Here is a 21,860-nt window from a genome sequence, read left to right as displayed (position 1 = left end):
TATTCTATTCTATAACTTTAATTTTGATCATGTGTATTATTTTAATATAGTCCAGGTATATAGCATTGTCAAGACTTTCGGGGCACCTGGGTGGTGTAGTCCATTAAGTGTCTGCCTTCAGCTCAGGTCACGATCGCAGGGTCCTGGGATTGAGCCCCACATCAGGCTCTCTGCTCAGTGGGGAGTCTGCTTCTCCCTCTTCCCTTCCCTCTGTGCTCTCCCTCTCTCTCTCTCTTTCAAATATATAAAATCTTAAAAAAAAAAAAAAAGATTGTTCTGAGCCTTCTTTTAGAAGTCTTCACAACGAGTTCTTGAGTTTTTATTACTGGTTCACTACTGATTACCTATATATTTGGAAATCATCTTGGCTAAGAATGATATTCATAGACTATACTTTATTCCCCTTAGAATTTTGGAGGAATTGCTTTATTATCTTTTGCATTTAAAGTACTGTTGAAAATTTAACTGACTTTCTCCTCCTTGTAGGCAACTTGCTTTTTCTGCTTGAAGAATTATTTTATTGGACCTGGAAATTCAATTATTTAGCCAGAATATGTCTCACCATTGATGTATTCTCTATCAGTTATTCCTGAAACACAGTATTCTCTTTCATCTTAGAGGTTCTGTTGCTTATTCATTTTAGGGATATTTTCTTGTTTTAGATCTTTGAATACTTTGGGCTGGGTTTTCTACTTCAGGGATGCGCATTAACCTTTCAATGGATTGTATTTTTCTCTCCTCCATAGTCATCATTTTTCTCCAATTACTTTAAATTCTGCCTTTTATCTCTGTTTACCTCAAGTCTTTCCTGAATATAGATAAGTTGGATCATGTTAATTCTGTGGTATTTCCAATTTATGAATTTCACGATGATGCTGTTTTGGTCCTTAGTTTATCATTTTAGTATAACAAGCTTCTTTTAAAATCTCATTTTGTTATTTGATTATCTCATTGTTAAGCTCTTGTTTTACTGTATTCATGTTCCTATTATACTTTTATTAAGTTGTTTTATGACAAAATGCTTTCTCTTATTTTTGGGAACTGTGGATTTTGGGGGTTTTTGTCAGTTTTTTTTTTTTCCCCACATAATGCTTCCTTTTTAAATCCTTGTTACTCTAGTTTGTTACTCATTTGCCATTCCATTTCATTCTGTCTTGTACATGATGGAGCAACTGGGTTCTGCCTTTGGTGCTGGGGTGATTTCTCCTTGACCGCCTTCTGACCCCTTGGGGGACTGGCTATTTCCTATTCTTTAGCTTAAGGGCACATGTAGGCAAAAGAGTCAGGGCAGGGGAGTGAGCTCAGCTGAGCTGTTTGTTGGGATGTTGAACACCTGTGCCCAACTGTCTTTGCTGAGACCATGTGAAGTGTCTTGTCACTTCTGCTAGGGATAGTCAGTCTTTGTTCCCATTTCTGATCTTCCCATACCTCAGTGTAGCAGTTACCATCCTCACTCTACCGAAGTCAGAAGAGAAATTCATTCCTCTCCCAGATTTGTGGATATTAGAGTGAATCTCTCAGTTGTTTGTTGAATAATCAGTACAGCTTCAGGGAATCAGGAATTGGAAGGGGTTCTGCCATCTTTTTTTGTTGGCTTATTTTTGTTACCTTTTGTTCATTTCTTTAAATATTCGAGAGGATGAGGACTGGAACCGGCCTCAATTTGCCATTTTTAGCCAGAAGCCATCTTGGAATCTGTCTTTCTAGCTCTCTTCAAATTAAACATGGATGTGGCCCAGTTCAGTATAGAAAGTGGGTAGCTGCTTACGCTTAACCTTGACAATATTTTATTATTATGGAGTCATGCCCTCTTTTTATTTTCTATTCAGTGCCAGATTATGCAATATAATTTCTTTGGTTTTTGAATGCTAAGTAACCTAAAAGTGGGAGCACTTAGTTAACTCTAGCCATAGAGTAGAAAGCAGAGCTAAGTGAATATATTGTAATTGTAATGAATCATTGCTTTTAATTTGTTTATTTATCCAACAACATTCATTTACGTAGTGAGTGCTGACTATGTGCTAGGTACTATTTTGGGTGCCTGGGATACATCGTTGAACAAAAACCAACAAAGCTCTCCTGCCTGTGAGGAGCTTCCATTCTAGCAGAGATGGGATGAGTGTGTGGGGTGAGGACAGATAGCAACAAATACAGTGCATCCGTGGGCTATATATCAGAAAGTAATATGTAGATATAGGGGATCACAGAGTGGAATGGGTGTTGTGATTAGGAACATGGGGGTCAGTGGGGGTGGGAGGAGGCTCTATTTGATGGAGGGAGTCTGCGGAAGAGTATTCCAGGGAGAGGGACCAGCTAGGGCAAGGCCCTAAGGTTCCAGGCTGGCTGGTGGTTTCGAGGAGCAGGGTGAATGGCAAATTAATGGAGCTGAGTCCGGTCTGTGCAAGTACATGAGAAAAATTAATGGCCCAGCAAGTTGCAACATAAACTTTTAAAGTTTTTGTACTATTTTGAAAAAATTGATTCTACCAACATTCACTAGGTGTTTGTTTGTTTGTTTTTGCTATGGGAGGATAAGTTTCCATCTGTGATCTTTAAAAAGCAGAAACAAATTAGCAAAAACCATGATTAAAACCGCAAAAGTCTGTTCTGTCTAGAAGACATATAGGGAAGAGTAATGCAACAATAAATGAATAGTTGTTCACTACTGAGAAATCAAAAAACAAGATCTGTAGAAAATAAAATTGCTTTAAAAAAAGATAGTATAACCTGTTATATCTAAATGAGGCTTTGGCGATCATCTGGTTTTACTTTTTACAAATGAGAAAACAGTCTGAGAGAGGCTAAATGTCTTACCCCAAGTTATATGGCTAGTTGATGGCAGATTCAAATTTAGATAGGACCCATGCCTGCTAATTCTCAGCCCCGAGCTGTGGCCACCCTCTCTCCCCCCTTTTATTTCAGTGAGAACTCAATTATTGCTAATAGTTTTGTTGTTGACCTTCCATGGACTTGATAGTCAAATCAAGTTTTCCATTACAGTAAGTATGATTTACTTGTATTTTGCAACAGGGCCTTGTTATTTAAGTGGGCGGTCACTTCATCATCCTGGAATTGGTTTTAGAAAGACCAGTTTATTTCTTCACCTCTCTGTGAGGACCACATTGTTCTCTGTGATTATCCATCAGAACAAGTGGTTCTAATTAGTTTTCTTTTCAAGGTGCTTTTCTTTCATTTCCAGGCAGCCAGTCCCTCAGCCAAAGGGATTTCTGTGCCCAGCCGCTGCACTCAGGGACTGGGGTTCACGTGGGCCCTGGGAGGTGGCCGGTCAGGTTGGCTTTCTCAGGTTGGTAGCATCCCCAACCTCTCCATTCCCTTCCCTCCCACAATAAACCGTTCTTTCTGTCTCAAATACATTCTTTCATTTGTGTGTGTTTCCACTAATGGTGTTGTTTTGAAATATATATTTTAAAATTTGCAATGTTATAGGTCTCCTTTTTTTTTTTAAGTATTTTCTTTATTTATTTGAGAGAGACAGAGATAGTGAGAGAGAGCATGAGCGGGAAGAAGGGAGAGAAGCAGACTCCCCGCTGAGCAGGGAGCTCTATATGGGGCTCGATCCCAGGACCCTGGGATCATGACCTGAGCCGAAGGCAGACACTTAACCCACTGAGCCACCCAGGCGCCCCAGTCTCCTCCTTTTTCTTACATTTTTGCTTTATCCTAACTGTCCAGCGTTCCCTTTGTGGTCCCTCATGTTTGTCTCTTCCCCTAGTAATGAGCTCAGAGATTGCTTCCAGCAACTTTCTTCCCACAGCATTCAGAAATGACCCTTCATGAATCTGTATGAGAATTTTTCTGGGATCTCTAAACCCCAAAACAGGAACACTGGGTTATAAGGCATATGTATACTTCCTAGCACAAACAGTGCAACTTTGTATAAACAGCCTTCTACATGTCCCTTAATGGTTTCAGAGTTTTTCTCAGGTACATATACATAGGAACAAGATCATGTACCACATTCCAATTTACCCCCATGCGTACTTGCTTGTGGAATGGCTGCCCAGTCCTCATTTCCACCAGAGATGAATATGGTTCCAACATCTCCACATCTCTGCCAAAACTTGGTATTGTCTCGATTTCTAGGCACGTAAAGGAATTTATCATGATTATTTCCATTGTTATTTCTTAAATTTCTGGGTTTGAGCATCTCTTTTTTGTTTCCTCTAATTTGAGTCACCTTGTCATATCTTCATCCTTTTTTCTATGGAGGTGCTCATCTTTCGCCTCTTGGGTTTCAGGAGTACCTTGGACAGTCCCGATAGTCTGGCCTCCTGGGTTTTACACATTAACAAGTATCTTTGTCCCCTCTGCTCTGTCATCTTGGGTGGTGGTTTCCTTCAATGAGCAGAAATCTTTAATTTTGATGGAAAAAAATTCACCTTTTGGGAATTCTTTTAAAAAAAGACACTTCCCACTGCTGGTCATAAAGATAATCTCCATTATTTTTATTAACTTTGCAGCTTTACCTTCTATGTTTTACCTTTATCCACACAGATTTCATCACTGTTTGTGATGTGATATAAAAGTACAGTTTTATTTTTCTCTGTATAATTAGTTTTCCCCAGTTTGGAGAAAGCCTCTCCTTTCCCTATTGTAAAATTTTAATTGTTATTACAAGAATTGTCATGTTTATGTTATAATAATGTCATCCCACCCAGGGCACAAAGGACTCTCCATTTATTCAGATCTTGCTTTATGTCTTTTAATTAATGCTTAAAATTTCCCCATTGAGGTCTTATGTGATCTTTGCTAATTTAATTTCTAGATACTTTATAGTTTTTATGGTTTATTTTATTTTTTGTCATATTTTGTGTTTGATTGGTTTTTGTTTTGTTACCTGGCAATAACTCTTAATTGTTCTAGTGGACTATCGTCTTTTTTTTTTTTTTTTTTTAAGATTTATCGTTTATTTGAGAGAGAGAGTGAGTGGGAGGCAAGGGCAGAGGGAGAGCAAGAGAGAGTCTCAAGCAGACTCCGTGCTCACTGTGGAGTCCAAAGTGGGGCTCAGTCTCACGACGCTGAGATCATGACCCAAGCCAAAACCGAGTCAGATGCTTAATTGACTGTGCCACCTGGGCATCTCTCTAATGGATTATCTATTGATCCTGGCCTTTTCTTACATATTAGATCAAATGGTCTGAAAATAGTGATAGTTTTATCTCTTCCCTTCAAATGCTTATACCTAACTTCTTTTTTTTCTCTGTAGCTCTGGTTAGTACCTTCACTACTATATACAATAGTAATGGTGACATTGGGCATCCTTGTTTTGTTTCTGCCCTTAAAGGGAAAATGTTTAAAGGATATCTATTAAATTGGATGCTTATTGAAGGCTTTTATAATCTTCACCAAGTTAAATAGGTTCCCCATATTCCTAATTTTTAAAGAAATCTTTTTAAGAAATCATAAATATGTGTCAAATTTTATCAAATCCTTTTTTGTACCTATTAAGATAATAGTGACTTATCTCTTTGGACTACTGATATATTGAATTAATTGATCTTGTGATATTAAAATTACTGTAATCCTGGGATAAATTCTACTTGTTCACAATATATTATTTTAAATAGATCTTTTTTACTCAGTTAACATTTAGGATTTTTACATCCAAAATAATAATTGAAGAAAACCTGTAATTTTTCTTTTCTTGTATTCTCCTTATCCTGTTTGGAACAAAAAGTAAAGCAGCCTAATAAAATATGCTATAGAACTTTTGTTATTTTTCTATTTCCTAGAACAACTTATAGACGAGAGGAAATTAAATGTTTCATGAACATTTGATAGAGCTCACCGGTAAAACTTTCTGGGCCTAGAGCTCTTTAGCAGGGGAAGGCTTTGATTGCCATTTCAATGTATTTAATACTTAGGTCTATTCAAGTTTTCTATTTTTTCCTGCACCAATTTTGGCATTTTATATATATATCCCAGTATCAGTTCATCTAGATTTTAAAAATGTATTAGTATACTTGTGTTTATAGTTTATTGCTCAGCAAATTTTCACTCCTAATGCCCTGTGAGAACATTTAATACCCTGTCCTGTTGGTCTTGGGCTTGACCACATGGCTTGCTTTGGTCAATGGAACATCAGTGGACTCAGCCTGCAGAGGCCTTACATGACCTTGAGGCAGGAGTTAGCCTTTTGCTCCTAAAAGGTGGCTACACTAGAAAGGGGCAGTCTCTTAGCTCAACTTTTCCTCTGGTCCAGCAAACCTAAAGCATATGATACTCCCATCAGTGATAGTGGTTCACTGTAGCAATGAGTTGGGAAGGGCAATGTATTACCAAATTCTGCAAAGGAATGTATATAGTTTTTTTAAAAGTGCAACCCCATATCCAACCGAGTCACTGTTATAAGGAACTCATACGTACTTACACCTCCGGTTATGTCACAAAATAACTGAAGTTTAAAAAGGAATTCTATAGGGGGAGCCTTGGTGGCTCAGTAGGTTAAGTGATCTGCCTTCGGCTCAGGTCATGATCCCGGGGTCCTGGGATTGATCCTGGGGTCCTACAGTCGATCCCCAGGTCTGGCTCTCTGCTCAGTGGGGAGCTTTGTGCTCTCTTGCACTCTCTCTCTCTCACATAAATAAACAAAATATCTTTTTTTAAGTAATTTTATCGTTAAAATCCTTTCTGTTATTTTAGATTCCTGAGCATAGATTTATCTGAGTCTCCTAGCTGCTACTTATGGGTCTGCTATGCCTTTCCTTTACTCCATAATCTTCAGTCTTTGAACTGTGGTTTTGGATCCTGTATAGTTCCTCTTTTTTAGGTCTCCATTAAGGTGGCCACATATTGTAGAATATAGATCAAAAAGAGGAGGTTGACCAGACAGGAAGATGGGCTTGCAGACTTTCCTTCACTTGGAGATTGCACACTCAGCCAGGATAGACCAGAGGGTGCTGTCCATACAAAGATTTGTTGGAAGAAATGACTTCTTTTTCTGGTACAAACAAAAAAGTCAGAAGCACATAGCTAGTGGAGATGGTGAATTGGAAACTTGACTTGGAAGAACTTTTTTAACAATATGATGAGTTTTTTTTTTTCCCTTCCTTCCCCTGTGATCCTCTATTTTGTTTCTTAAATTCCACATTTGAGCGAAATCATATAATTGTCTTTCTCTTAACTATGGGAAACAAACTGAGGGTTGCTGGAGGGGAGGTAGATGGGGGGATGGGGTAACTGGGTTATGGGCATTAAGGAGGGCACGTGATGTGATGACCACTAGGTGTTATACGCAACTGATAAATTACTGAACTCTACCTCTGAAACTAATAATACACTATATGTTAATTAATAGAATTTAAATAAAATTAAATTTAAGGGGCGCCTGGGTGGCTCAGATGGTTAAGCGTCTGCCTTCGGCTCAGGTCATGATCCCGGGTCCTGGGATTGAGTCCCGCATTGGGCTCCCTGCTCCTTGGGAGCCTGCTTCTCCCTCTGCTTCTCTCTCTCTCTCTCTCTCCCTCTCTCTCCCTCTCTCATGAATAAATAAATAAAATCTTTAAAAAAATTAAATTAAATTAAATTAAAAAAAAGAATATGATAAGTTACCATACATCGAGTTCTATATTGTGCTCAGCAAGGGGCTAAAGGTCGGAGGAAGGCAAGAAATAGAAGACATGATCTCTGCCCATAAGGAGCTTGGGAGACAGAAGCATCCTATAAGAAACAAAAAAGTTAAGTGTGAATCTTTTAGACCTGACTCTAAATGCAATAGGAATTGGAAAGGAGATTTTTCTTGGTTAATTAGGTATGAAAGAGGGAGGAGGAGGTAGTTGGAGATGTAATGACCACAGAGATGGGAGGGTGGAAGGATGGAGGGCATGCAGGGAGATGGGAAGTGAGGTGTTTATCCCTTCAAATGGATGGCTTCATTGTGGTAGATGGGCTTGGTAGAGAATGTTGTTTTGTTTGAAACATGGGAGTTTTAACTTCACTGAGAATGGGATTAAAGAGTTGGATTCAAGATTTAGAATCTGTATAAGAGAGAACATTCTGTCAGTATAAGAGGAGCTAACTCCCTGCTTAAGATATTTAAAACTAGTTGAGGCTCTCTTCCAGGCTCAGTCCAGTGTCAGCATGGCCCGAGGAAATCAGCGAGAACTTGCCCGCCAGAAAAACATGAAGAAATCCCAGGAAATTAGCAAGGGAAAAAGAAAAGAGGATAGCTTGACCACCTCTCAGAGAAAGCAGAGGGACTCTGAGATAATGCAACAAAAGCAGAAGGTAGCTAATGAGAAGAAGTCTATGCAGACGAGAGAAAAATGATGACTGGAAAAACCTGGGTGTTATTGCCAACTAGGTGTATCATAAGCTCTAAGGTCAAAGTTTTGTGGAGGAAACAGTCATATGTTATATCCTTATAAAACTATTTTAAACTTTACCTTTCAGCCTGACTTAGTATAATGTTTCAGAACCATTCTTTAAAGAATAAAACACTAACCATTCATGTGAAAAAAAAAAAACTAGTTGATACTTACGTCACAGTATCTGGTGGTTCTTAACCAGGCACAGTACTGCCTCACCCCAGGGTATGTGGACTTGTGTGCTCAGACAGAGCTGCAGGCCACGGATGAGAAACGCCCTGCATAATGGATGGCCCTGCCTGAAATGCCCGTGATACACTTGGTGAGAAACACCAGACTTCCCACACTTCAGTCATTCGGGTTCTACTGGCACAATTTTTGCTATATCTTTTTACCACCTGTACTGCTAACTTACTGCTTTTATTTAAATTTACTTTTTATTTAAAAATTTACTTTTCTTTTTTTATTATTTTTGTGTCATTCTATATCTGCTTTTTAACTTTTATTTACTTATCTTAGTTCTTGCAGTCATGAGTCTGAAATGTTATTTATACTTTTCTAACTGTATTAAAATAGATACATGACTGTTCTAATACAGAATGTTCACCCGTGGACCACCTGATATCCTCTTGTACACTGCTTGTGGTATGCACATCAAGCTCTGAGAAACAGTGGCCAGATGGTCACAGTGGATTAATTCATAGCTTGACCTGATTTTATATAGTATTTCCTTGGATGTTGACACTAAAACCTTGGGACTCTCATTTTTTCAGGAAGTTCGCATTCAGCAGAATTCAGGCGTTGGAAGGGCCTCGTGAGGATACTTCTGCTCGAGGTCAGACAGTACAAACAGCTGTTATTGTCTCCTCATGTCTGGAAGGTCTCCTTGGAAGGGCTTGACGTGCTTTTGGCTAAGTAGTGCTTCTGTGCCAGTTATCTTTGCTCCAGTCTGCGTCCCCAGACTGCAAGCCATCTCCCAGTTATGGGGCAGTATTCCCAAGGGATATGTGACCCTAAAAGTGCGGGGGAATGCAAGCAAGTACTGCCCTCACTCCCAAATAATTGGCCCAAAGCCTATGTTGCATTAAGAGTTGGCCAGGAGTCAGAATGATGATGGAGTAGCAGAACCACAGAGGCTCCCTCCCCAGCACCCAATGAACTGAACCAAAAAGCAGTTAAGAACAGAAACATTTGCCAGCATCAACCAAACAAACAAAAAAACCCAACCAATCACAACTTTATGGCAAAGGAAGACAACACCCCACCCGACCCTTCAGAAGCAGTCCTGGGAAAAGAAGGGAAGGGTACAAAATCCTAAGGACCCCTACTAATTCAGATCGGTATGGAAGAAGCTGGTGGGGGAGGTGAGTAGACGGCCTTGGTAAATGTCAGGAGCCATCATCAGCAGAGGCAGGAGGGCAACCCAGGGCAGGCCATCTCTGCATTGAGCTACAGGAAAGAGACCGTAGGAGTGCGTGCGCCCTGGCTAGGCAGAGCAGGCTGTGGTATAAGACATTTCATTGGCTTCCAAAAGAGAGAACAGCACACTGGACCCCCAGCCAGGGCAGGCCTAGTCCTCCTACCTCTCCTCCATGGCGGAACACCACGTAGAAAGCATCAGCCAACCACAAATTGTAGCTCAGAGGGAGAGAGTGTCAAGGATACCTTGGCTTACTATAAAAGAGCTCTGGATAGAGTGTTCATGTTAAATGTGAGCAAGATGAAGATAAGTGTCATGACAACTACGTGAAAATGCTACAGCAGAATAAAGACAGGAACATGGATTGCAAAAAGTAAACATGCAGCCAGTTGGGCCTGAGTGGAAACCCAAAGCAAGAAAACTCAACCTCACAAGTATTTCGTGCTATCGGAGAGCTCAGGATCAGTTCAGTGGAAATAAAAACTCAATATCGTTATGATAAAACAAGAATGAGATTTTTTAAAAAATTTTTATTTTTAATTGTGATAAAATATCTATAACATGAAACTTGCTGTCTTTTCCATTTTTAGGTGTACAGTTCAGTAGTGTTAAGTGCATTCACATTGTGCAGCCAACCTCCAGAACTCTTTTCGTTTTGCAAAACTGACTACCCATTAAACAATTCCCCATTCCCCCCCACCCTCTCCCCTGGTAACCACCATTCTTTCCATCTTAATGAATTTGACTACTGCAGGTGCCTCATAGGAATGGGATCATAGAGGACTTGTCCTTTGGTCACTGGCTTATTTCACTTAGCATAATGTTCTCAAGTCTCACCCATGTTGTAGTTTGAGTCAGAATGTTTTCCCTTTTAAGACTGAATAATATTCTAATCTATAATATACCACATTTTGTTTCTCCTTCCATTCCTTGATAGACACTTGGGTCACTTCCACTTTTTGCTATTGGGAACAATGCTGCTATGAAGATGGGTGTATAAATATCCCTTTGAGTCACCTGCTTTCAGGCCTTTTGGGTATATTACCCAGAATTAGAACTGCTAGATTGTATGATAATTCCATGCTTCATTGGTTAAGGAGCCACCATACTCTTTTCCATAGCAGCTGTGCCATTTTACATCCTCACCAACACTTGTTATTTGGGGGTTTTTTTTGACAATAGCCATCCTAATGAATATGAAGTGGAATGGGATTTTTAAAAGACACACTGAAGAGGGGTACCTGGATGGTCCAGTTAGTTAAGTGTCTGACTCTTGGTTTTAGCTCAGGTCGAGATCTCAGGGTTATGAGATTGAGCCCTGTGTTGGGCTCTGCTCTCAGTGAGGAGTCTGCTTGGGATTCTCTCCCTCTCCCTCTGCCCCTCCTGCTGATGTTCTCTCTCTCTCTCTCTCTAAAAATAAATGAATAAATCTTTAAAAAAAAGATAGATTGAGGAGCCAAGAAAAGAAATTGAGGAAAAAACACAGTACAAGGTTTGAACCAGAAAAGAACAAAACAAAATAAAACAGCATAAACATCACCAAACATCAAATGAATGGCATAGGGGAAAAGCATGAGATGATCACAGGAAAGGAGTTAAAGTAATAAGACAGAAAATGACAGCTATGGTGGATGGGGAAAGCCATCTAGCATCTGGGGCAGAAAAAGAATGCAGAGATATGACACAGGAAAATTTTTCTGGAAGGGAGAAAGAGTTAAATCTTTGGTCAGAAGATCATGTGACATATCTTAAAAAGCAAATAGAGAATGACCAAGATATACCCTGATCTAAAGCTTCAGGACTGTAAGCCCCAGGCTGAAAAAGCAAGTTATACAAAATGGGGGATGGCGAAATTGGTGTTAGAATTCTCCGTACCAACATTCCCTTCCATAAAATAGGAGCATGATCTACAAACTTGTGAGAGGAATAGAATTACTTAAATAATGTAAAATTTTATTTATAATTTAAAGCATAATATTGAAATAATATGAAATTGTTTTCACAAATGTTATTATTCAACAATGAAAGCAGTAAGCAGACAGTCTTGATCTGAAGGAACTAGAGGAATGTAGTGACCATGAGCATTTCTTGATAAAAATTACCTTATGATGAAATTGACCCAAATGACTCAAATCAATGGGTGATGGGTATTAAGGAAGGCACTTGTTATGATGAGCACTGGGTGTTATATGTAAGTGATCAATCACTAAATTCTACTCTTGAAACTAATATTACACTGTATGTTAACTAACTAGAATTTATATAAGAACAAAAAAAATAACAGATTCAGGAGTTGAAAAGCCATGGTTAAAAAAAAAGTAACAACAAAAAGGAATTGATGAACATTCAAACCTATATTATAATGTAGTTTTAAGACTAAACAACTTAGGGGGAAGATTTTTGTCCCAGAACCATAAAAATATTATGCACCCAACACAACAAAAATGTTATAAGCAATGGGGCACCTGAGGGGGCTCAGTCAGTTAAGCAGCCAACTCTTGATTTCAGCTGAGGTCATGATCTCAGGGCTGTGAGATTGAGCCCCGTGTTGGGTTCTGCGCTAGGCATGGAGCCTGCTTAAGATTCTCTCTCTCTTTCTCTGTCCTTTGCCCCCCGCTTGTGCACATGCATTCTCTCTCTCTTTCTTTTTTTTTTTTAAAGATTTTATTTATTTATTTGAGAGAGAGAGAATGAGAGATAGAGAGCACAAGAGGGAAGAGGGTCAGAGAGAGAAGCAGACTCCCTGCTGAGCAGGGAGCCCGATGTGGGACTCGATCCTGGGACTCCAGGATCATGACCTGAGCCGAAGGCAGTCGCTTAACCAACTGAGCCACCCAGGTGCCCTCTCTCTCTCTTTCTAAAAAAAAAAAAAAAGAAAAATGATGAGGTATGGGGAAAGGAAGAACTATCAAGTGTTAATTATAGAGCATTAATGTGAAAATATATAGTTTACCTCTTAAATTTTCATATACTTTTTTCAAAAGCAGCATTAAATCTTTTGTGTGTGTATATGTGTTGCTGTTGTTTAAATATTTAACTGTAGGTCAAAAAGCCATTTAGTTTTCACTTCTGTTTCTTTTTTTTCTGTTACATTCAAGCAAAATTAAATAACCTTTCTGAGAAAAAAAGCTATTAATACAGGATATGTGCCTGAAAAGATGTCCAGAATGATGTTCAACAACTCTAAGTACAGTGGTGGGTTATTGGATGACTTGTTTTCTCCTTTATACTTTTTTATGTTGCTTGTATTTTTTTAATGAGCCCACATTTTTGTAAAAGTGCCTATAGTTTTATAAAAGCCATAAAATCATTACTGGTTTTTTTTTTTTAAAGATTTTATTTATTTATTTGAGAGAGAGAATGAGATAGGGAGAGAGAGCATGAGAGGGGGGAGGGTCTGAGGGAGAAGCAGACTCCCTGATGAGCAGGGAGCCCGATGTGGGACTCGATCCCGGGACTCCAGGATCATGACCTGAGCCGAAGGCAGTCGCTTAACCAACTGAGCCACCCAGGCGCCCCAAATCATTACTGTTAATATAAAATATTGGTCAGTAGTATTGTCATTATTCTAGTTGCGTCTTAATCATTTAAAAAAAATTAATAGTCTTGTCTTGACATACACCAGAAAGAGCCCTTGACAGTATTTTTGCAACTCGTGCCTAAGATATTGGCAACTGCCTTGGGGCAAAAGGCATGTGCAGAGGAAAACATTAGCTATTCTAACAGGATGTGTTTTGCCTTCTTATTGAATTCATAAATCTAAACAATGAGCTGGTGAGTGTGAAGTGGGATTGACTCGGATTCCCATGATGCTGGTGACAGAAGGTATAGTACAAGTGTAGTGTGGTTTGTTGTACACATGGCTGAATGAGGAATATGAAAACCTCACTTCTAGTTCGGGCCTAACCAATAAGCAGCACCAGAATTTGGGGTGTTTAGAGTGCTTCTCAGTCTCTGCACTTCCCTACGTTGAACTTCTTTCTTTTCTTGAATTTCCCATGGTCTCCTGCCTCCAGGCCTTTGCACAGGCAGTTCCCTCTGCCCAAGGCACATTTCCTTACCTTTCCCTTCATGGGGCTCTTTCTTGTGTTCAGGGCTTAGCTTTAGCCTCCTTCCTCTAGAAGGCCTTCTGCATTGTAACGGATGGTACTTCCGTTGGTAGTTCCAGTGGTAACACTCGGTGTCAGAGTTCCTGCAGCAGACCAGCCTCGGGAAGACTGGGATCTAGGAAGTGCAAGGTTAGGTTCTCTCATTGCCCTTCCACAACACATGCTTTTGACTTCCTCCTCTGGGCTCTGCCAGGGCGGTAACTCTCCTCCTGCTACCTCGTGGCCTCTGAGTTTTCTTTTTTTCTCAGCAGGCCTCTTCAGTTCTCCTTCTGTTAGAAACTGCAACTTTGCTTGGTAATGTTCAAAGTTTATCAGGAGAGAGTAGCTGTTCTATTTAGCCCATTTCTCTCCAGCACTAGCCATTCCTGCAGGAGAGAGTGTCACCCCTGCACCCACAGGCCCGTGCTGGGGGGAACTGGGGCCCAGGCTGGCATTCTTAATTCCCTCTGAACCCCCTGCGTGGCCTCTCTGGTATAAGAGATGGAAGGGGAGAAAGCATATTACAAAGCGGGAAGTGCCATGAAATCCTAAACATATGTTTTATATATAAAAGACCAAAAAGAAAGATCAAATCATTATCAGTGGGGTTTCTCTGATGGGATTTCTAGTTATTTTTATTTTCTTATTTTCACATTTTCTGTAATAAACAGTTTCACAGATGCTAAATGGCATTTTGTAAGCTCCTATATATGACTTTTTCCTGAGCAGCCCCCAAGAAGACTAGGGAGAGTTGGCTCTGCCAGATGAAGCATCATGCTGTTCTATTCACATATTTCATCTCTGCCCCCATCTAATGTGTTTGTTTGCTTTTTTCTCCCTCATGTCTTTCTTATCCCCAGATGACCAGATGACTGGTATCCCCCCGCACATCCTCAACAGCTCCCCATCCGACCAGCAGATCAACCAGCTGGCTCAGAGGCTGGGCCCTGAGTGGGAGCCTGTGGTGCTGTCTCTGGGCCTGTCCCAGACGGATATCTACCGCTGTAAGGCCAACCACCCCCACAACGTGCAGTCGCAGATGGTGGAGGCCTTCATCCGCTGGAGGCAGCGCTATGGGAAGCAGGCCACCTTCCGGAGCTTGCACAGAGGCCTCCAGGCCATGGAGGCGGACCCCTCGGTGCTCCAGCACATGTTGGAGTGATGGGGTCTCCCTCCATCAACCCATGGGGGAGTGTGTCCCCAAGTTGCGTGTGTGGAATCCTGACTTTCTCCCAGGGCAGGTAGTTTTGGGGGCTTTGGTGGGGTGGGGGAGGGTTCTTTTTAATGATCTGTAGATGAATGGAGAAAATGGGATTTCCAGTTGATGTTACCTTAAAGGCCAGATTACTCAGTAGCTCTACCACATTGACTTGGCAGTTCATTATTTTTAATTGCTTGAAGATTGAATTGTTTTAATTGTGCAGGTTTTAATTGTGTGAGTGCCCTTTAATAAACTGGTAAATCATAATGGCTCCAAGAAAATTACTGTGTTATCATATTACATGCAGGTGTCCTATATATATATATATATATATATATATAAATATATATAGCATCTACTTTGATATTGCCTGGGAACTGAACTGTGGACTTTGCTATTAATGATGATGATAATAAAAAGTGAATTACTATATATAATGTGGCCTTTCATGAGACAGTATTGTTTGTTTTTCCTCATTCCTGTAGTGCAGAGATTAAGGGTGTAAAAGTACAGTAGTCCTTTTTTTGAAACAGAATTACTAGTAATAACAAAATGGTTACTTTCTCCAGTCAGAATAAATCGCTCAGACAGGGTGTCTGAATTAAATTTAAGACACTGAACCTCCCTGCAAGACCAGTTCAGGTACCAGCATGCATCCCTGAGCCCTTCATCTTTAAGAGATTGCTTAAGAAAATCCTGTGTTTAAAGGACTTAGTTGGGGGACAAAAGAGGGTGTGGTCTTTCCCTTGACGTTGTAGTGATTGAAGTGTTATGCTCCTAGGAGTATGACTTAGTCTTCTGTCTTTCTATTAATGACACATGGTATTTGTCAAATGCTTTACTGTTTTCAAGGTTTTTCATATACGTGATCTCATTTGGGCCTCACAAAAATCCTATGAAGTAGTTGGGCAAGAGAGGTGAGTCTCCTGTAGTGAGATTAGGTGATTTGCTGGGGGCGAATGAGCTAGAATGTCTTTGGAGCCCTGCTTCTTTCCAGGTGCTCCCTGCTGCTTCTCCTCCCCTCTCCCGTGCTCCTCGAAGAAGCTTGAGTCCTGTTCTCCTGTTAACAGCATTGCCGTGGACAAGCTCCTCCTCTTCTCTAACGCTGCACAAAAGAGGAAATGATTGTCCCCTCCTCCAAGATTTTTGTGATAATTAAGGGAATAATGTCTGCCAAGGACTCATCTAGTGCCTGGCCCTTAGTCAGTTCTCAGAAGTGGTAACTGTTCATTTGCTGCTGTGGCTGCCCATGGATGAAGTTCACAGGCAGAGCTGGTTAGTGGCTAAAGCTGAGGACACTGCAGAAGGAAGTACTATGACCATGTTTCCTGCCAAGCTTTAACATGTGATGTTATTTACTAACTCTACCATGGGTCCAATCAAGAGAGGGACAGGATGGGGCGCCTGGGTGGCTCAGTCGTTAAGCGTCTGCCTTCGGCTCAGGTCATGATCCCAGGGTCCTGGGATCGAGCCCCACATCAGGCTCCCTGTTCGGCGGGAAGCCTGCTTCTCCCTCTCCCACTCCCCCTGCTTGTGTTCTCTCTCTCGCTGTGTCTCTCTCTGTCAAATAAATACATAAAATCTTAAAAAAAAAAAAAAAGAGGAACAGGTGAACATTCCCAATTCATGATCTGTTCTTCAGAATAATTGGGGGATCTATTTCCTAATCCTAACCTAACCCAGGATTTTTGGCAAAGGGAAAAAAGTGTACTTTTTACCTCTCTCTGTTCTGGGACAAGTGTATAGAAAGGTAGAGTTGAACGTGAAGTGACTGCTCCAAAAGGTGACAGTGGTGTGTCAATTGCATCCTCTCAGATGTCTGGCAGCCATAATTCCCTTGACTAAAAAAATCAGTTACCTAACAGTTCAACAGGATGGTCTGCTGGCCTCATCAGCTCTAATTTTCCATTTTGTAGCCCAGCCATTAATTCATTGTCTTATAAAATTCTCAGACTTTTGGCCCCATCACTGCCCTAGTGATAGACTGTACTATGGCATCTTCATCAAACTGCCTGCCATTCTGAACCTTGAACTTGTTACTTGCTGTTTGTCCCCCTGAGTTTGCTAATAGAGCATTGCTTTGGCTTTTGTTCTCACTGCATTTTTGGCCAAGGGAGTATGGCTGGGCTCTGCTGCATCTGACTAGATGGCATTTTAGAAGTGGCTCTGATGATTAGCTAGTTCATCTTCCCACCCTTTGGTTGGAATTGGAATCTCTCATGCCAAAGACACTTCAGTGCTCTGTGAGCAGTGAAGGACAATTTGTGATGAACTGGCCCATCATGGGCTGCCAGGGCCAGGAGAGAGCTCTGACTTGTTGCCCTTAATGAGGAGGGTGTCTCCACCATCAAATGGCAGCTGCACCTGCTGGGCCTGCTCATGTTCTTGCAGAAGATTTGCAGAGTGCAAGAAACAGAGCATCTAAACGCTACCTCATTTCTGCCTCTGGCTGTGGAAAGTGATGCTGAATTTTGTCTTCCTACCTCCCAGGAGAAATGGGTAGGTGACGTGCCTGCAAGGAGTCCATGTGTTTTTGCCTGGTAGAAGATTCTACAGTTCCAGAGGCTGCCTACCACCAACAGAATCCTGAATGAGTACAGGGCAGCGGCAGAGCATTTGCAAGCACTGTCCAAAAAAATATAAAGTCTTGCTCCACTTTGGTTTGAGATGCACGTGCATGTACATTCATGAGTATGCCCTCTTACTTTTTAAAAACTATAACTTTTATGAAATTTTTCTCTGTACAAAAATAGTGCATGCTCATTATAGCAGTTTAGAAAATACCAGTGAGCAAGAATAAAAAAATAAAAATTACCCCTACTCCATCTTCCAAAGATAACCACTATGACACCCCAGTTTTAGTCTCTACCCCCAGTTACTCTCCTATGGCTGTATATTCTTTTTCTAATGAAAATGACATTGTATCAAAGCAACTATAACTACAATAAGTAGTTAAAGGCTACGCAAAATTAAAAGAGGTAGGTATCCACAATCCCAGTTTTCAAAGTATACAAAGTATATACAAAGCTGTCATCATCAAGACAGTATGGTACTGGCACAAAAATAGATACCAGGCTCAATGGAACAGAATGGAGAGCCCAGAAACAAATCCATGCATATATGGTCAATTAATCTATAATGGAGGAGACATGGACGTATAATGGGGAAAAGACAGTCTCTTCAACAAAGGGTGCTGGGAAAACTGGGCAGTGACATACAGAAGAATGAAATTAGACCACTCTCTCACACCACTCACAAAAATAATCTCAAAATGGATTAAAGACCTAAATGTGAGACCTGAAACTATAAAACTCCTAAAAGAAAACATAGGCAGTAATCTCTTAGACATCAACCTTAGATGTCTTAACAACCTTAGCAATGTAGTTATGGATATGTTTCCTCAGGCAAGGGAAACAAAAGCAAAAATAAACTATTGAGACTATACCAAACTAAAAAGCTTCTGCACAGCAAAAGAAGCTATCAACAAGATGAAAAGGCAACCTACTGAATGGGAGAAAATATTTGCAAAAGATATATCTGATAAGGAGTTAATAGCCCAAATATATAAAGAACTCCTACAACTCAATACCAGAAAAACAAATAATCCAATTAAAAAATGGGCAGACCTTAATAGACATTTTCCTGAAGAAGACAGATGGCCAACAGACACATGAAAAGATGCTCAACATCTTTTCATCATCAAGGAAATGCAAATCAAAACCACAATGAGATACCACCTCACACTGTCAGAACGGCTAAAATAAAAAAGACAAGAAATAACAAGTATTGGTGAGGAAGTGGAGAAAAGGGAACCCTTGTGCACTGTTGGAATGAAAATTGGTGCAGCCACTGTGGAAAACAGTATGGAGATTCCTCAAAAAAACAAAAATAGAAGTACCATACAATCCAGTAATTCCACTTCTGGAAATTTACCCAGAGAAAATGAAAACACTAGTTTGAAAAGCTATCTGCACCCCTATGTTTATTGCGGCATTATTAACAGTAGCCAAGAGATGGAAGCAACCTAAGTGTCCATCGATAGATGAATGGATAAAGAAGAGGTGGCATACATATACAATGGAATATTCCTCAGCCATAAAAAAAGAATGAAATCTTGCCATTTGTGACAACATAGATGCAATTTTAGGGTATTATGCTAAGTGAAATAAATCAGAAAAAGACAAATACCATATGATTTCACTTATATGTGGAATCTAAAAAACAAAACAAATGAGCAAACAAAAACAAAACAGAAACAGGCTAATAGGTGCAGAAAAGAAAATGTTGGTTATGGGGTGTGGGGAGGGGACGGGTTGGGAGGGCAGGTGAAATAGATTAAGGGGATTACAAGGTATAAACTTCTAGTTATAAAATAACAGCATAGGGAACATAGTCAATAATATTGTAATAACTTGGTATAATGACATATGTTAACTAGATTTATTATAGGGATCATTTCATAATGTGTAAAAACATCAAACCACTAAGATGTGCACCTGAAATGAATAGGATATTGTATGTCAATTATACTTCAGTAAAAAAATGGGATTGTATTGCACATGCTGTTTTACAATTGGCTTCTTTTATTTAACATAGAGCTGTCTTTCCATGTCATTAAAGATTTTTCTATACCAGTGATTTTCATTGTCCTTTGTGTTTGGAGCACACTTTCAAGTCCTATAATTTTCGGCAGCATGTTTGAAGAAATTAAAAAGACTCTAACTACTGAATGTAAAAATGTCTTTCGCTGTCAAAACCTCCACCATTTTCCCACTGTTCGCCTTACCCCCCCCTTTAGAACCATGTCCTTGCTTGAGTAGAGCTTTTTGCTGCTCCTACTACCGTACACTCATATCTTGAAAAAGCAAAGTTGAGCACTTTCCCATAAACATTCTGGGCTTAATCTGAGCTTTTTATTTATTCCTTACAGCAGGAAGCCCTCTCCACTGCTCTGTGCAACCCACTCAGCTCCGTGTGCCATTTCTACCAGCATTCCTTCCGATGGCCGATGGGAATTGGGGTGTGTGGCTGCCCTTCTCCACTGTCATGTTTAGCGGTGGCGTGCCGCACCTGCATAGACATGCATCATCATTTGTTAACCACTTTCCTGTTATGTGAGAGGGATCTTTAGGTGGTTTTTGCTTTGTCACTTTTATAAGCAGTGATGTGATGCAAAGGAGTTCCTTGTTGCTAAATGTTTACATTCAGCTGAAGTTACAATGAGCTGGATCCCTCTTTTGTTTAGCTCCAGACTTATTTAAATTTTATTATCAATTAGTTTTATTATATAGCAAACCGCCCCAACATGTGTTGGCTTAAAACTTAGTTCACAATTCTGGAAGCCAGTTGGACTGTTGTGATCTGAGTCAACGCAGTGAATCTCTGCCGGAATCATGCATCTGTGGTCAGCTGATGGGCTGGCTGAGGCTGGCTGATCTGGGATGGCCTCGCTTGCATGCCTGGCAAGTGGCATGCAGTTGCCTGCAGCAACAGAGGTGTCTCGGTCACACATCTCTACCCATAAAGTTTGCCCTGCCTTCTTCACTTGGCAGTGGTGGCCGGGGTCCCATGGGCAGCAAGAGGCAAACCCCAATGGGCAGACACTTTTCAAGCCTGTTTGCCTCCCTTTTGCTAATATTCTGTTGGCTGAAGAGAGTCCTAAAGCAAGCCCAGCGTCAATGTGGGAGGGCTCTACTGAAGGGCATTGGGAGAGGGAGGGCAATAATTTGGGTACATTTTTTGCAATCTACTATGGTCAATATTTTAAAATTGAGATTTTTCAGTTCTGTTGAAAAACAAAGTTTGGCTCCTCTGGATCCCCCTTGTCACTTTGCAATAATGGGCAGGTCCCTTGCAGAGTGCCACCATCCTCACCTTGGACAGAATGTACACTTCTTAGCCAGCTCCTCTTGTCTGCTGCGTTACCTGCTGAGCCCCCACAGACATTTACACCTACGGCCTCTAGGCATACAGCCAGGAGGATTCTTAGGATACACTCATAGAAGTAGAACTGCCCAGTTGAAAGTTGCACATATTTTTAAAAACTACTTTGGCTTTCTAAAACTTTTTAAAAATTATTTTAAAAACTACTTTTGCTTGGGCAGAATATAATGGGTTGGTTTTAAATGCCAGTTAATCCCCCCAAACTTCTGTGGTCCCTGAGGAAGTTCTTGCTGGGGCACACACACATGCACGTGCACACACACATGCAACTGAGGCAGTAGAATGAGTCTGTCTTCATCCCTTTCTCTGGAGAATTCTCCAGAACTGGTAGTTTTGGAAAGAGACTCCCCTCATTCAGTTATTCAGCAGACGCTTATTGAGAAGTTACTATAAGCCAGTCACTCTGCTAGGTGGGGAAGGAAGAAAATGACCAAGAAATACACAGTCCTCCAGGAACTCACTGTTTGGCCAATGAGCCCAAGGTGGATTGGATCTGTAATCACAACATGGTACAATAAGGTCCATGCCTGAATGCCTAGTCTGTGGGAACACAGAGGAGAAATAATTCATCCTGCCTTGATTCAGAGGTGGGAGGCCTGGGGCATACTTGCATGAGGCTCCCTCACTTGGACATATCCCTATGCCGTTTTCCTCACATGTAAAATAGGTTATGATACGCATACCCACCTACGGTTACAGTGAGGATACAGAAAGCTTACAACAGTGTCAGGTACAGAAAAATGTTTCGCCAAATCATTGAGCTGAATTATTTTAGCTATGAGGGTTTTTCTTATACTCTTCGCCCTGCCAGGGCCCTAAGAAGTGTGAAGGTCAGAATCACCTTTTCCTGTTGTGATTTGCAGTATGGAAATGAAGGTGCA

At 40.6% G+C, this 21,860-nt stretch overlaps 1 protein-coding gene and 1 pseudogene across 1 annotated transcript in view; both read left to right on the top strand.

The window, feature by feature from the left end:
• The window catches only part of CRADD (CASP2 and RIPK1 domain containing adaptor with death domain), a 171,600-nt gene extending 151,930 nt beyond the window's left edge, over positions 1-19,670 (top strand). The window contains exon 3 of the mRNA XM_025882563.2: positions 14,696-19,670. Within this exon, the coding sequence (XP_025738348.1) occupies positions 14,696-14,997 (302 nt within the window). The 3' untranslated portion in view covers positions 14,998-19,670. The remainder of the gene's footprint in view (positions 1-14,695) is intronic.
• On the top strand, positions 8,101-8,364 carry LOC112831190 (small EDRK-rich factor 1 pseudogene; annotated as a pseudogene).
• Positions 19,671-21,860: the final 2,190 nt, after the last annotated feature.

Source organism: Callorhinus ursinus, unplaced genomic scaffold (assembly GCF_003265705.2).
Source record: "Callorhinus ursinus isolate GAN/ISIS: 27379988/994484 unplaced genomic scaffold, GSC_fseal_2.0 scaffold14, whole genome shotgun sequence".
NCBI classification, from domain to species: domain Eukaryota; kingdom Metazoa; phylum Chordata; class Mammalia; order Carnivora; family Otariidae; genus Callorhinus; species Callorhinus ursinus.
This window is presented reverse-complemented; position numbering and strand designations above follow the sequence as displayed.